The following is a 17,700-nucleotide window of genomic DNA, read 5'->3' as shown; positions in this document are numbered from 1 at the left end:
GACCCCTGGTATAGGTTGTACTGTTTTGCCCCCAGAATATAGGGACACTAGAGGGGTTTATTATGTGGCTGAGGTGCTAAAAAAAAACCTGTCTAAAGGCTAATTTATACTTCATCTAATGGCTGTGTTGGCTGAGAAAAGAACATGTCTCCTTCAGTTGAAGATACGTCATTTTCGCCGGCCAACGCAGACATTCGCAGACGTATAAATTAGCCTTAACTGAGCCAATCTATGCCACATTCAGCCTCACTGCCAGCCGTCCTGGCCTGTCTCTATTCATTATGCCTTCTTCTCACTGAGTTATTTCAGCCAGAGCTGTGAGCCGCATGTTAATGATGCTGCATGAGAACACACTGTAGTGATAGAGAGGAAGGAAGGAGGGAAGGATGGATGGTAGGATGGAAGGGAGGGAGGAAGGAGGGGTGGGCGGAAGTTATACAACGAAGAAAGAAAGAAAGAAAGAAAGAAAGAAAGAAAGAAAGAAAGAAAGAAAGACATTACATTCAACAAGTTTCAACCTGGCGTCATCTACTTTGGGCAAAGACTACAAAATAAAATAAATAAATACATCTTTATCACTGAATCCATTAAGACCGGGAACGCATCTGTGTCACTTTAGATTGTGTTGCTATTCAAAAATAGCAGATCTACAAGCTCATAGTGCCGCGCTACGAGCTTGTATATCTACTATTTTTGAAAAATCATAAACATTTTGCAAATCTTTGAATATATCTTTTTTTAAAGTGAACATTTGTAACTCAAATCTTTGCTTCTGGGGGTCCCTGGAACAACATATTTTTTTCAAAAAACTGTTAGGATTTAGAAATCGGCCTCAGGTCTTAATGGGTTAACCCATTAAAACCGGGAAAGCATCTGCGTCGTTTTAGATTTTAGCGTTGGCTAATAAGATATACAATTCGTGCCGCACTGTGAGCTTGTACATTTGCTATTTTTGAACATTTTTTAAAAAATATTAAAAGTGAGAGAACTACTGATTCAGAATCAGCCTCAGGTTTTAATGGGTTAATGTTTAATGTAAAGATTTGCAGTGTGTATCTGAAATACACGCACAGTAAAGCCATGAGCCCAAGTTGTGAGTCACGAGAATAATGAAACCCAAACATAGATAGATAGATAGATAGATAGATAGATAGATAGGGGCCCAACTCCAAATTTGGTGTTTCCTTCTCTGAGTCTTCTTACTGGAACAGAGAGTTTGTACATCTGTTCTGTTGACTGAGGTTACATTACATGACCCTTGTGCTTCTGGAAGCCATTCAGAAAAGCAGAACAAAACACATACAAATACTCCTCTTCACTCCTCTGCCTTGTGCAAATGTGATGAGTTGGCCTAGCAGTGTTGATTTTGACAGCAAAGTTTGATTTAGTTTTAGTCATAGTCTTTTGAATAAAATTCCAATTATTTTTTTGTCATATTTTAGTCATCTGAAATGTTTTAGTTTTTGTCTAGTTTTAGTTGACTAAATATCATAAGATTACAGTCGACTAAATCTATAGTTGATTTAGTCGACTAAAATGTATTTTGGCGGTGCCTTGATGGCGTCATAATGCCTGATTTTACACTTGGTTGCATGCTGAAAATAGCTGATCTACAAGCTCACAACGCGTCGCAGTTCTACTGGATCTCTTCTCCACTCGTCCCTCACTAACATTTTAGTCTAGTTTTTATTTGTTGATGAAATTGTCAATACATTTAGTCTAGTTTTAGTCATCATAGCTTAGTTTTTATTTTGTTTTTATGTAGTTTTCGTCAGTGCAGAGTCGACAAGCATTTTTTGTCATAGTTTTAGTCGACAAAATCAACACTGCCTTAAAGCCAAGGTAGTGAACGTGATAGTTTTGGTTAAAACAAAACATTTTTTGTTAAATCTCTATATTCAGATAGTAATCAAGCTAGCCGTCTCCCCGTCTCGCCATCTCTTTAATAAACCCAATTTCAGCCAATCAAGAGAGAGAACCCATTTATCAGGTGCAATTTGATAGAGTTCCAGTTTACATTTTGTCGGCCCGTTTCTTTGTGTCATCACTTCCAATTTCACCTTGTTCATCCTGTGTCCTGTATGACTTCTCTCTCTCCTGAAAATGCATTTTCTGTTTACTAAAAGAGCTGGAGAAACAGTCTCCCTGTTACTGAACAATCACTCAATAGCAACAATGAGATTGCTATCAGAATACAGAGCTATTTAACTCTCATTTTAACTAAAGAAAATCACTTACTGCACCTTTAAGCCAGTGTATGTTTACTTTCATCATTCTGAGTAGTCTAGCAATGTTTATCGAACGTCTCTTGGTGCCAAACACCAAATACATAGAAATTCAAACTAATTCCAGCATAGAATAGTATTTCTAATACTTCAAGTGTTGCTAGGCTACTGTACATATCTCATAGCTCTACACTACAGTACCCATTAGGATAGTGGGCAGTATACATTTAAAATGATTAGCAAGAAGAAGTATTACAGTACCATGAAATGGATTTTGCCATATTGTGGCCATCATTTATGATCAAACATAACTTGTCTTTTTTTGTTGCCAAATTAAAATGTCAGTCCACCTCAGTGGAGTAATTTATTCTCTGCTTTAATAGCATAGGTACTGTTGCCACTGAAAGATGTTTCCTGTTGTTCTCCTGACCTGCAGTGGTTCATTTATCTGGTTGTAACTCTGAGGGTGTACAAAATGTAACCAAATGGCCCCTTACGGGTCCACTTTGTTACAGTTTGTACACTCCCAGAGTTAACCCATTAAGACTGAGAGGCCGATTCTACAAAATGTCTTCTAAATCCTCTTTTTTTTGGTTGAGAAAACCTATGTTGCTATATCAGTGGTTCTCAAACTTTTTCAGGTCAAGGACCCCCAAAATTATATGTAATTGGCCGCGGACCCCCATCTGAAAATATTTTGTTCCAGGGACCCCCCCCCAAGAAGCAAAGATTTGAGTTACAAATATTCGCTTAAAAAATAAATATACATATATATTCAACGATTTGCACACATCTTCACGATTAAAAAAAAAATAGCAGCACAGAGTGCCGTGCTACGAGCTTGTAGATCTGCTATTTTTTTAATAACTAAAAATCAAAAAAATGACACAGATACGTTTCCCGGTCTTAATGTGTTGAATGAACACTGGGTGGACTCTTAAAGTGTGGGTCTCTTCTCTTCTCTTCTCTTGGTCTGAGTGATTGTGTTGTGCTGGTGGAATAAACTAGGAGCCGGGGGTGTCTGCTTTGATTTGGCCGGCGTAATGAAGTGACGACAGGGCCATTTTCTCCTGTGAGCCCCCCCCCCCCTATGTGCTGCACAGAGGACACCTGGCCTCGCACTCAGCGGACCGCCACCAACCCACCAACCAGGGTTAAGGTAATTGGTCTAGGCAGGCAATCGAGCGGGGCCAGCAAGCAAGGTACAGGCAGTGATGGGAAAAGTACTACATTTTTTTTTACTTACGTAAAAGTATCAATACTGCAATGTAGAAATACTCTGTTACAAGTCAAAGTCCGGAATTAAAAATTTTACTTGAGTAAAAGTAAAAAAGTATTGGCATCATATTAAAAAAAAGTACTATAATGTTTGAAAATAGCCTCTGAGATGTAGTGCAGTAGAAGTAAAAGTACTGAAATTTAGAAATACTCCAGTAAAGTAAAAGTACCTCAAAATTGTACTTGAGTACATTACTTGAGTAAGTGTACCTAGTTACTTTCCACCACTGAAGGTACTGTAGGCAAGATGGTTACACTGTGAAGTTACACAAGTGTTAATGTTAACTCTGAGCAGTGTTGTGAGAGAAATAAGCAACCAGGTCTAGGAAAAACAAGCCCAAAATAGGCCTACATGACCACTTTAAACCTATACGCTGTATACGTGGGCTGCTAGAAAATAGCCGATCTACGAGCTTGTAGATCTGCTATTTTCAAAATAAACCATGAAATAAAATGTGGAATATTTGGAATATTTTTAAGTAAGCTCATAAGTAAACAACTACACATTAGAAACAAGCCCCCCAAAAAAACGAAACCCACGACTACCAATATTTGCAAGCAACTTTACAGAAACAGAAGACCAAAGCCGCTTATAACAACATGACATGGCAACGCTGACTCTGAGAATGTACAAACGTAACCAAACGGACCAGTAAAGGAAGGATTTCACTGTGTATATCCATCCATGAATTCACGACATCTCTGTGAGTGAGCGTGTGTCACCAGTGTATGTCGAGAACCGCCCGAACCGATCGACTTGAAACTCTGTTGTGTGTGTCGCTGAGGACCCCCCCCCCCCGAGGGAGTCATGATGCACCGAGTGGGAAGTCGGTCTGATCAGCGGATTTCCACAGAATATCGATAAATCCGCGAATCCCCATATATGTACAGTAGTGCTCTGATGTCATCGATATGATATAGCACTGACGTCATATAGACTGGCCTAGACTCCATATTTGGGCATGCCTCACACGGAACTCCATATATGAGCATAAAAGGGACACAGACAGACAGACACTCAGACACACGGGTACAACGGGCCTATATCATTGGGTCCCAAAGTGGGGACCCCCAGGGCTCCTTGAGGGAGTTCCAGGGGGTCCCCAGCTAAATGATACAAAGTTAGGAACCAAATTGACCGATATGGGTCCATTTGGTTCCATTTGTACACTCTCAGAGTTAAAATTAACATTGATTTCACAATATAAATTGGGGTTCCAGATATAGGAATGCCATTCAGTGGGGGTCCGTAGCCTAATGCCAAACCGGGGGTCCTTGAAATTAAACTGGTAGAAAATCACTGCTAGAGCCGTAAAAAAAAATCTTCTCTTATGGGGCATATATATCTTTTCAAACCACTGGCCTATATGAAACGTAAACAACATATGACACAAATTTTAAACCGTTTGACATAAACTATTCTTCATAGACACAAAGTTATCCATTATAAAGTATACGTGTAGATACATTGAGCTCGGGGTCATTAATAATGCACAGTAATAATACACAGTAATAATGCACAGACAGTAACACAGCTCAGTAAACGGGGAAATATTTAGGTCTGGACGTCTGAATTTCAACACGCTTTGGCACAGATAACAAAACGGCGATTCTAGATTGAGTCAAGGTCCACAGCTGTGGGCCGCTGCACTGTTTAGTCTGCCCCTGAATTTCATCACAAAACGTCCCTAAAAACGCCACCTCAGACTGAGGGGGTAGGACGATACGCTATTGATCTATTTCAGTTTCGCGGTGTTTAACAGACCCAAACACCCAAATACAGATTATAATGAGAGCAGCAGCAGTTTTTAGTTCGTCTCTCGTCATCCACTTTTAGGAGACATATTATACACTGCCCTGCGCCTGACAGAGCAGTGGTGTAAAGTAACTAAGTACCTTTACTCAAGTACTGTACTTCAGTACAATTTTAAGGTACTTTTACTTTACCTGGAGTATTTCCAATTTTCTGTACTTTTTCCTTCTACTCCACTACATCTCAGAGGCAAATGCTGTACTTTTACTCCACTATAGTTATTTTAAAACTTTAGTTACTAGTTACTTTGTAGATTTTGATTATTGTTACAAAACATACATTACTCACTTCAGCCCTATATACATTTTGGCCATTTGAAAATAGCCGATCTACAAGCTCTCAATGCGTCGCGATGCGATTGATACTTTTATTTACGTAAAAAATGTGACTGCTGTTTCCACCACTGTACGCACACACACGCACACGCACACGCGCACGCACACGCACACGCGCACAAAGTGTTTGAACTATATTCTGATGACTAGCACACTGTATGCGTTGGGTTGCAGCGAAGTTTAACCTTTGCATATGAGAACGGACACAAATGCAGAAACGCACACACAGAAACCGTGTTGTAACCTTAGCTCTAAAGACCTTTGGTAAACCAGGAAGACAACAAACATATAACAATAACCCCATGTATCGAACGAACACACACCGCAGCATAATGCTAATGTTTTGACTCTCAGCCGTTAAGTTCTATTCCTTGCAGACTAAATACGTAAAGACACTCAAAAACGAATCACAGATGGACGCCTATGACGTAAAACATTTTAGCTCTTTGTATTCAAACTGCATGACGAATACAGATGAATTGATCGACAGAAACCCACAAAGATTCCATAGATGCATTTCATTATTTGTAAAATACATGTGTGAGATGTAACTCTGAGAGTATACTCTCTTCTCTTCTCTTCTGCAGTTCTATTGTTTCCTATTTGATCCTATAAGTTGTCCCATTCTATTCAGTTTTATTACGTTTTGTTCTATTTGTAGCCCAAAAGTGCTCTCAAGTCTCTAGCTGGGGCCCTCATTCAATGCCATTTTGATTATGCTTGCCACCTCTTGGTTCTCCAACATCTCAACGTCACTAAAAACTATGTCCCAAAACAAACTGATACGACTACTTCTGCTTCTTGCTATAATCAGTGGTTTATGTCAAGGGCCCCCAAAATGATTATGTATTTGGCCACTGACCTCCCATCTCAAAATATGTTGTTCCAGGGGACCCCCCCAGAAGCAAAGATTAGAGTTAAACATTTTCGCGTTAAAAATAAATAAATACTGTATATTCAAAGAATTGCACACATTTTCACAATAAATGAAAAACATTGCAGATCTACAAGCTCGTTCAAGCTCATAGCATGGCACTTGGTGCTTGTATATCTGCTATTTTTGAATAGCCGAAGAAATCTAAAATGACACAGATGCTTTCCCGGTCTTAATGGATTAAGATCAAAGGGACAGTGCCCTCAATACCCTCGTACCTTTCCAACTACTTCTCCAAAGTGAGTGACACCCGCAGACCATGATCTGGTATAACAACCCAAATTTAGAACAAAACAGGAGAAAATTATCATTCTACTGCTCTGCCACTAAAATGTGGAATGGCCAGACACCCATCCATTATACTTTAATGGACGGTGATGATTAAAAGGATGTGAATCGCTGGTTTCTTTCAACATTGGCCTGAAAAAAACATCTATCAGGAGGATAGTGCCATTCATGCCCTTTCCTCCTTTGTACATATAGTGTTATGTATGTGTTGAGGACATTGTGTAATCTATGTTTATGAATTGAGTGTCTCGTGTGTCATTTTGCTTTCATACATACTGCTGTCTTTTGTTTTTAGATTTCTTTGGGCTATTCAAAAATAGCAGATATACAAGCTCATAGCGCGGCACCGAGTGCCGCGCTATGAGCTTGTAGATCTGCTATTTTTTTGAAAAATTGTGAAAACCACATACAGTAGGCTGAATCATCAACACACAGGCTCTGTGCCATGGACACACACACACACACACACACACACACACACACACACACACACACACACACACACACACACACACACACACACACACACACACACACACACACACACACACACACACACACACACACACTGTACGTATGGTCATCAACAGAAGCAAGTGGACGGCTGACTGGATGGCTGCTCTCACCCCCCACCCCTCTCTTGCTTTCCTGTCTCCATCTCCTCCCTATTCCTCGTCTCCCCGTCTCCCTCCCTCCCTCTCTCTCCCTGTGCTGTCTGTGCTTCTCCCTCCATCCTGTTTCCATCTCTCCCTTTCTCTCTCTGTCTCTTTCCACTCTCCTTCTATTCCCCTTTCTTTCTCTCTCTCTCTCTCTCTCTCTCTCTCTCTCTCTCTCTCTCTCTCTCTCTCTCTCTCTCTCTCTCTCTCTCTCTCTCTCTCTCTCTCCATTAAATTGAAAGGGGGCTTTATCGGCATCATGAGGAAACGTACGTTTACGTTGCCGAGGCAAAAGCGCAAGGAAACGGTCGAGACCAAAAAAGAATGTATGTACAATTAAAAGCGAAAGCAGAAATGAGTAAGTGTTACATTGCAACTTAGGAAAACTAGCTTACAAAACCATAAGAATTGTGCATTTGCTGTCAGAAAAATAGTCTCTCTCTGTCTCTCTGTCTCTCTGTCTCTCTGTCTCTCTATCTATCTCTGTTGATTTTGCCTGGTTAACCCAGGGCAAGGTGAAGAAGCCGCGAGCAGCCACTGTGAGGGGAGAGACAGAGGCGGGTCATGCAGAGATTCCTATCAATAATTCATCAGCACGCTGCAGCTTTGGCTCTTGTGTTCTATTCCCCCCGGCCTGCCCCGATCACATAATACCCCCCCCCGCCCCACACACACACACACCCCCAACCCGCACCGCCAACACCCCCACCCCCAAGCCCTGGGAGAGAGAGAGAGATGGATGGAGAGATGGAGGAGAAGACAGAGAGAGAGAAGGAGACACAGAGGGAGACGGAGAATAAGTAGACAGCAATAAATGAGAGTAAAGAGAGAGGCAGAGAGAGAGAGAGAGAGAGAGAGAGAGAGGGAGGGAGAGAGGGAGGGAGACTGACTGACTGAATGCCTGAATGAACAGTATAGGGCGGCTCTCTAGATCACCGTTTCTCAAAATCTGGTCTGGGCCCCACCTAGGGGTCCTATAACAGGTCTTTAACTCATCGTACAAACGGAACCACTTTATTAATCTTTGGTACCCCAATTTACACTAGGAAATTGAACTCTGAGAGTGTCCGAATGGAACCAAATGGACCCCTGTAAAGGTCAATTTCGCACACTCTCAGAGGTACAGACCCCCGTAAGAGACCAGGGTCACTTTTGGATCCCCTTGGTGGTCCCAGGATCCGACGTTGAGAACCAAGTGGTATTAATAGGCTAGAACGACTGCATATGTATGTGTGAGCCAGCCAGCCAGCCAGCCTATGGGATGGTGACTTGGCAAACGCCTACAATCTAAACCTATAGGCTAGAGAGAGTAAATCGGATATAAGGAACCCCCCATCCCCCCCCCCATCTCTCTCTCGCTTTCTCCTATTGCAGAGATGAAACACACATAATTGTATTTGTACGACGGAATGTTATTACGGCTGTAGAGAAAGCTCAGGTGGGGGTAGTGCAGGACACACACACACACACACACACACACACACACACACACACACACACACACACACACACACACACACACACACACACACACACACACACAGAACTTAATCATATAGCTATAGGTTTTTAGAAACGGCAGCCTGCAGATAATACGCTTCATTTAAAAGAAAAAACAACAGTGTTTGACTTTAGTAAAAAATAATGTTCTGCTGCTCATCTGAACATAATAGTCAACAAAGCAAAGAATTCACCTCTAATCTCTCTAACGGCCTCTTGTATGCTGAAGGAAGCGTCCGTGAGTTTGTGTCAATAGAGTTATCGGGGATAGGAGGACTCATTTTTGTATCTACATTTTGATATGAGGTTTCCACCTCGACATCAGGCATGTCTTTCTGCAACACAATCTTAAAACAATAAAGGTAATACTGTATAATATATCCCCTAGTCTTGCTGACATACACGGTAAAAATCCTTCGGCGTTAATTTATCGATTTGTAAATTAACACTTCAATCAAGGCTGTATACCTTCTGATTGCCAGAAAGCTTCTCTCCCTCCTGATCTACTGCCGTCACTAATGTGAGCGTGAGTGTGTGTCTGAGTGAGCCAGGTCCATGTAATCAAGCAAACGAGTATTGGAAACATCTGTGTGTGTAAAGCTGTAGAACTGCTTGGGGGAAATGCTGGTAAGGATTTTATAGTGTTGTATACTTTGTGATTGTTGTGACCATGGGGGTCATCTCCATGCTGGCTTGTGGTGGACATTTTGGTCAAAATTCTATTTTTTGCCACAGACATACAAAATGAGTGGACAACAATATTACCAGAAACACATAAAGAGCTAGCCCCGAATGACCATAACAGGTCTGTAACTCTGAGAGTGTACAAATGGAACCAAATGGACCCGTAAGGGACCCGTAAGGGTGCCATAGTGACGTAGTAAATCAGAGTCATACATATTCTGAAGAAAAACCTGGGGACTGACATTCGGTAATTGGATCTCATGATCGAAATAAGAACATTATAATGGTGTGTAAAAAATAAAATAAAACATTCGCCACGGACGAGACCAAGTCTTTGCCACGGACACATTTGTCCGTGTACGGACATATTGATGACCCCTGGTTGTGACTGATCGTGGTGCATGTTATGGCGACTACCAGCGTTGCCAGATGTACGATAACTATCGTATTTGTACGATAGTTTAACCCTCTGAATCAATAATTCCAAAAATGTTCAAATATACGATAATTTCGCCATATCACAAAAAAAGTGTGTGAATTTTTCTAAATTCCCCATGGCTGCTGATTCGGGTTCCGATTTTGGCTTTTAAAATTAAGTCAGGAAATCGGTAAATCTGACCCTAGATCTGTATTTTGAGGCAATAAAAACCCCGGTTTGCGTCTTTCCAGTCCAGTTTCAGGCTTTTATTTGTGTAAGGTCCAGGACGTTGCCTGCTTCCACGCAGCATAATTGTGTGGCACGTTTTTGTCACGTAGGAGTCTCAAACAAAGTTGTTTCTAACACTAAATACGCATTTCTTTCAGAAATTACACATTTACACGCATGATTTCTCTTTTTTGGCTGTGTACGATAGTTTTCTTTCAAATACGATCATTTTAAGCCTCCGGTATACGATAATTCAACATTCCCCATCTGGCAACACTGGCGACTACAGATATTATAATAATGCTACTACAGTATTTACATCCCAGCTATTGCCAAGACACTGACCATTCCCACAGTCCTGATATTTATTTGCTTGTAACGTTGCCAACCTAGGATTTGCACTTTTCTTCACAGTAATAGACTTTATTGCAACTTGTGCTGGATTTGACTGTCGACTTAAAGGGGTAGTTCACTCAAAGAATGACTATTTTTCCTATCGATTAGTCACCCCATGGAGACTTGAATTCATGGATATTATTTAGTGTTTGTCACATTCCTAAGCAGATAATTTGATGGCCAGCGGACCTGGTAGGCAGCGGTTCCGGTAGGAGATACAAAGGAGACTCTCCTACCGGAACTGCTGCCGGTCATCAAATTATTGGCTTAGGAATGCGACAAATACTAAAAAGGATATCCATGAATTCAAGTCTCCGTGGGGTGACTAATCGATAGGAAAAAAAGTCATTTTGGAGGTGAACTATCCCTTTGATAGCCTTAAAACGTAATTCTTGGTCACCAGTCATGACCTCCTCCTAAAATGTCCAGACCAGTGTGTGGAATGCTATACGTTTGTACGCACAACAACAAAACCTTCCATGCATGCACTCTCACCTGAATAAACTTTAAAGGATGACTTCAGCCATTTTCAACCTATCTTCTTCTTGTAATTGGTCCTCACTAATGCTCCTGATAGTATGGCACTATTTATTTCTACAGTTCAGAAACCTGCCTACCAATGACATCATTGACGAGGAACACAAGCTAATTGAAACGGCAGGCTTTCTATTCCTGGAAAGTTAGCATGCTATAATGGAAGCTATTGTTCTCGCGTTAATACAAATAAAAACGATGATGTCACTGGTAGGCAGGTTTCTGAACTGTCCACAGCCCTCCTCTGAGACAGACCGAGTATTCAATTGTTTTTACAATTTAATCATGAGCATTAGTGACGAGTGACGACCAATTATATGGCTGTACAAATGGCTGTACAACTTATCCTAATATCCATCATGGTTTTCATAGAGTATAGTGACGACTTCATCTAACAGAACTTATAAGTGACCTCAGATAGAAGAAAGAAGCTTGCACACAGCACTTTCAAGCCACTTGCAGCACTAGTCATTTCTCGACATATTCTCGACATGTTTTCGATCATTGGCTGTCCTTTAAGCCAATGGGGATACTTTCCCATACTCTGAACGGGCGGTTTCGTCCTCCCAAGCCATGGTACTAGACACGCCTCTCGCCTCTAAGGCTACTATACACGCCTGCCGTCGGTTCAAATCGCCGTGACACAGAGTAATATATAGGACAACATTTAGCATGCTGGTATACATGACTGAGTCATGTCTTGTTTAATACCGCTATTCTTTCCTCTCTCTCTCTCTCTCTCTCTCTCTCTCTCTCTCTCTCTCTCTCTCTCTTAGGCTAGACCCGGGTCTAGCCTGACGTTTCTTCCAGTTAAGGGGGAGTTTTTTGTTGCCACTGTCACAAACATTGCTTTGCTCTGGGTGGGACAATGTCAGGTCTCTGCTCTACACGTAAAGTGTCTTGAGACAACTTGTTGTGATTTGACACTTTAATAAAATGTAAATTGAATGGAACCCTTGAAACTGTATTGGTTGCATATGGTCTAATTCTAGGTTCTAGATTGCTGGTTCTCAAAATGGGTTCCCGGGACCCCCAGGGGTCCTTGAGGGTTTTTTCAGGGGGTCCCCAGCTAAATGAGGAACAATTTAACCACTTTAACCCAATTTCATACTTCAGCTATTCAAAACTATAGTCGATCTGCAAGCTTATAACGCGTCACATCGCACCGTGTTGAGAGCTTGTAGATCTGCTATTTTTTTTAAATAAATATTTAGCAATTAGAAAAGCTTGTAGAGCGGCTATAGTTGGAAGAGAAAATCTTGAAAAATTGCAGTTGTTCATTTCATGGTCCCTGGCACCAAATATTTTCAAATGGGCTACGTTAGCCAAATACATAGAAGTATCAATACTTCACATAGAAATGAGACCCACTGCTCCAGATCAATCAAAACACAGGATCTAGCCTAGATTCTAGGCCTATACATTTACAATTGCAAAACAATATCCCACCAACATGTAATACAGCCAGGAACGCAGAGCTGTCTGACCAAAGCAAACATGCTGAGAAGAATACTGAGGATTTAAACACATAATGAAGCACAGGGGCATTAAATACTGATACACGCAAAAACAATAACATGGTGTTAAATGATCCATTTGTAACTTCGAGAGCGTCCAAATGCAGCCAAATCATTTCTAAGTTAAATTAACACAGTGGGTTCGATTCTTACTGTGTGTGAGCCTTCATGCGCTGACAACCGGAGGCCCTGACATTATACAACACACAAGGGAGCACGGATCACACACACACACACACACACACACACACACACACACACACACACACACACACACACACACACACACACACACACTGCCATTTCTCTCCCCACCCCCCCCCCCCCCGCTTCCATATCATATTAAGAAGTCTAATTTGCCATTAACCTATATGTTCAAATGTCACTGATCACAAACAGAATAATGGATTTATTGTTCTCCATAAGGCAAGCGCTTGAACTGACATGTGGTCCTAACAATGTCACACAAGAACAATAATAATCATTGCCAGTTAACTTCAGTCAGTCAGCTTATGTAATAATATAGAATGTCAGTTAGGCCTATATATACACACAGTAGGCCTGATTTGTAATGTGAGCGATCCCAGGCGATGTCATAATTAATTGTTTGCCAGACTTAATTAGGCTATATTCTCCAGGAGAGTATATATATATACGTATAGCCTAATAGTCATGCATTAATATCATCCCATTTCGTAGATATTGTTCATTAACATCGTTCATATTTCTATTCTTACATCCTGTTTGTTTTTCATTTGTTTGTCATTTTCAATTACAGTTCATCTTTAAGCTTCATTTATTTGCGCCTTCTTGGTAAACAGAGGTATTTATTGCTTGCCAGAAAAAGGACATATCTAGGCCTACATATAAGCTAACAACCTGCCATAGCTCGTGTGAAGCCGAAGCATCTGTGTCATTTTTAGATTTTTGCTTGGCTACTCAAAAATAGCAGATCTACAAGCTCACAGCGCTGCGAGCTTGTAGATCTGCTATTTTTGAACATTTTTGGAAAAATCTTGAAAGTGTGAGAACTGCTGATTCAGAAGGCATTTGTAAGAATTGGCCTCAGGTCTTCCTTAATAGGTTTATCAGGAGATGTTTTTCTATTTTTCCCCCCTCCTCTCCTTTCCCTTGTGTGTGAAGGAACAATAGGAGGGTTGAGGAGGGGGGGACAGTCAGATACTCGGGTCCTCGCTAGAGGGGGCAACAGCCCCACTGTTTGACCGCCAGAGAAACCCATTTATCCCGTTTTCAACGCGTGTCTCTCTCAGTCAGTCCCCTCTGATTGCTTTAGGCTTATCCCAATCAACGACACCTTTAACTCTGTCCATCTCCCCCCTTTTTCCCCTCCTATTCCTCCACACGCACACGCACACACACACGCACACACACACACACACACACACACACACACACACACACACACACACACACACACACACACACACACACACCGTTTTCACAACAGTAAGGCTCTAAAAGCCACTCAGAATGGGTTTTAATTGTGGTGATTAAATCAACAGTTGATTAGGCCTATCAACCTAAGCTACTTCCCCCCAAAACAACTCAAATTGACTCCTAATTATCACAGATTTACAGACCAGCATCAATAATATGCCCAATAATAATGATAGGATTTAACAACAATAATAATAATGATTATGATGATGATAATAATTTTAATAATGGACTGTTTTCCTAAATTAGTTTATTTTACCGCGTTACATAATACTAAATAGTCGCGGTTGAAATGTAAACGAAATACCGTCATTATTTCATTATGTAAGGTGTTATTTACTAGCCTTTATACGAGCAAATCAAATGTAGGTTATTATTACACAACGGAATTGAGTGACAGAGCGGCAAAGGGAAATCCCATGACCTTGTCATTTCGCATCGATCGCTTTGTTATTGATCAATAATGGCGATCATAATACTGTAATTCCAAATGGACCAACATTTGATTCAGTTACATCTAGAGTAGGCTTATATGCGCGAGGACACGTGAGGATTTTTGTTATGGTTTTACATTATTTTACATTTTATTTTATTTTGATCCCTATTTATTTTCGACCAAAAAAAGCAAAAATCTTCAGTCACAAAAACAAATATAAGGCCAATATAATTTAAATAGACCACTGTCACATTTGAGGTTTATTTCAGGACGCCTCATCATTCTGATATATTTAATTCCATCTCTTAAAATCCCCAGAATGTAAAAGTATCCATGTCTGAGAGTGTATACAAATGTAATCAAATGGACCAGTGTCCATTCAATTAGCCTACATTTAGACCTATAAGCCTACAGTTAAATTGACACAGAGGTTTTCAATGTGCAGCCTAAACCCTATAGTGGTTCTCAACCTGTGGCTCGGGACCCACAGGGCAGGGGGTGTCCACACCTGATTTTGTGAGGGTCCCCGGATGTCAGTAAAGTGACAATTTAAGGACTTTAAAAAGACCATTTTAATACAAAATAAAAAGTGATGCTAACTATGCTATTAAAACCGGTCAAACATTGGCCGGTTTTGCGAGGCATTGTGTGAGCTTGTAGTTCTGCTATTTTCACAATATTTATCTGTGGAAGTGGAACTGAGTCGAACTAAACTCTTACAATTCCAAGTGCTTGTCAGGGTGGGGGGTCCCCAGTTCAAATATGATTATTGTGGGGGGTCCCCAGTTTAAATATGATTATCGTGTGGGGGTCCCGACCTGAAAAGGTTGAGAACCACTGCCAACCCTAAACGCACAACAATGCTGAACCAAAACAAAAACACACGCTTTGTGTGTGAACACAACAGAACGGTCGCCTCATACCTGCCAGCCTCAGCGCGGACATCCTCTGGAACTCGGGCTCCTGCAGCCACTTCCACATCCTCCTGAAGGTCTCCCGGCCAGACTTGAGCTTACTCCACGGCTTGGGGTTCCTCAGGAGGTCCGACAGGGTCCCCTGGGAGCGACACAGCACCCTCTGGGCGAAGATGGCCTGGGGGATGCTGTACCTCTTCAGCTCCGCGGTGATCCGCTGCGCCACCTCCTTGGTGTTGATCTCCTCCAGCTGGCTGCCTCCCGACGCGTGCTGCGAGCCCGAGGAGGAGGACGGCGGAGGTCTGTCCCGGGCGGAGGAGGCCAGCACGGGCCCGTGGGACGGGGACTGCAGGTGCGGGTGGTGGTGGTGCGCGTGGTGCCCTAACTGGTGGTGGTTTATGGGGGCCGCGGCCACCGGGTGCCCCGGGTGGTGGATCCCGTTCAGGTGGGGCATCATGCCGGCGCCGGGGGGGCCGCCGACGAGGCCTCGGTGCTGATGGTGGTGGGGGTCCCCGACCCCGACCCCGCGGGCGGCCAGCATGCTGGCGGTGTGGTGGGCGTCGAAGGCGGCCAGCATCTTGTCGTGCGTCGTCCCGGCGACGCCGCCGTGCGCCGCGGCGACCGCGCCGTAGCCGTGGAGAGCGCCCTGCTGGAGCCCCGCGGTGTTGTGGATGGAGGAGACCCCCAGGCCGTTGCCCATGCCCACCGGGCTGATGCTGGCGAGCGGGGACAGGCTCTGGCCCACCATGCCGGCGGCGGACCCCCCCACCATGTGGGGGTCCTTGTGGTACACGGCGCCGTACAGGTTGTTCATGGTGGGCAGCCCGCGCGTCTCCACGTCCCGCATGAGGGTGAAGCTCCCCGAGACGTTCCCGGCGGAGAGCCGCTGGTGGTGCGCGTGGTGGTGCGCGTGGTGATGCGCGTGGTGGTGCGGATGGTGCACGAACTTGTCCGACACGGTGGAGATGGGGGGCAGCGGCTGCAGCGGGGTCAGGGTGGTGTATGTGCCGCCGTGGCTCCCCATGCCGCCGCCGCCGCCGTGCATCCCGCCTCCTCCTCCCCCGGGCGGCGGGGAGCCGGACGCGTCGCCCCCGCCGCAGGGCATGGCGTGGTGCAGCGGCAGCCCGGACAGCTGCTCCGCGGCTCCGCGGAGGTGGTGGTGGTGATGGTGGTGGTAGTCCCCCCCGTCCCCCCCTAGGATGGACATGGCCATGGCCGAGCGGGAGGCGGCTGCAGCGGCGGCCAAATCTTGATGTAGCCGCAAGGCAGCGGCGGGTGAGCCACCGCCAGCGCCGCCAGCACCGCCGCCGCCTCCAGCCCCCGATCCGCCCGATCCGTCCGCACTACTAGCGTCCATGATGCGGAGCTGATGAGCGGCCACAGCCCCCACCAGGTGGTGGGGGCTGTGGCCGCTCATCAGCTCCGCATCGTGGACCACGGCCCCCACGGAGCCCACGGTCAGCCCCACGCCGCCGCCGCCCCCGTGGCCGCCGTGCAGGCTCTCCATTGTCAGCCCCTCCGTGGCGGTCATGGCGTAAGCGTCCAGGTCCTTGGCCAGGCATCGATAAGCGTTAGTGTAGGCGGTCTTCATTCATCAAGTCATGTAATAGTCCATCCATGCAGAGCAGGGGGGAAGACAGGGGGGGGGGGGGATTTCTCTTCTTTCTTTCTTTTCTCTTCTTTTCTCCTTTATCTCCTCTTCTTTCTCCCCCCCTCCTCCCCACCACAACCTCCTCCACCACCACGGCACCACACCACCCTCCACCACCTTTCTCCTCTCTCTCTCTCCGCTTTTCCTCCTGTTGTGCTGCGCTCCTCTCTCCGGATGGCTCCACTATCCACTCCTCCTACCTCGTATTAAAATCCCCTGGTTTGTTCTTCTCCTTCTCCTCCTCCGTCCTATCGTATATATCCCCTCCGTTTCTTCTTCTTTCCGTCGTCCTCCTCCTCCTATTCCTCCTCTCGAGGTCGCTTGTTGTTTTTTTTGTTCCCTTCTTCTTCTTCCTCTCCCCCCAGTAGAGATGTGTTCTTTTTATCTGGATCATACGGGCCTGTGCTGTGGTGGTGGCTTCTTCTCCATGTCTCT

At 44.0% G+C, this 17,700-nt stretch overlaps 1 protein-coding gene across 1 annotated transcript in view; it reads right to left on the bottom strand.

Annotated features, from left to right (window-relative positions):
• Positions 1–17,205, bottom strand: part of LOC311037792 (one cut domain family member 2-like) — a gene marked incomplete at both ends in the record, with an annotated part of 40,319 nt that extends 23,114 nt beyond the window's left edge. Inside the window, one exon of the mRNA XM_084047082.1 lies at positions 15,624–17,205. Coding sequence (XP_083903208.1) covers positions 15,624–17,205 — 1,582 coding nt within the window. The remainder of the gene's footprint in view (positions 1–15,623) is intronic.
• Between the last annotated feature and the right edge of the window lie 495 nt (positions 17,206–17,700).

The sequence above is a fragment of the Gymnoscopelus microlampas genome (genome assembly GCF_963454915.1).
Source record: "Gymnoscopelus microlampas genome assembly, chromosome: 21".
In the NCBI taxonomy this organism is placed as follows: Eukaryota; Metazoa; Chordata; class Actinopteri; order Myctophiformes; family Myctophidae; genus Gymnoscopelus; species Gymnoscopelus microlampas.
Note: the sequence above shows the minus strand (reverse complement) of the source record. Positions and strands in the feature narration are given on the sequence as shown.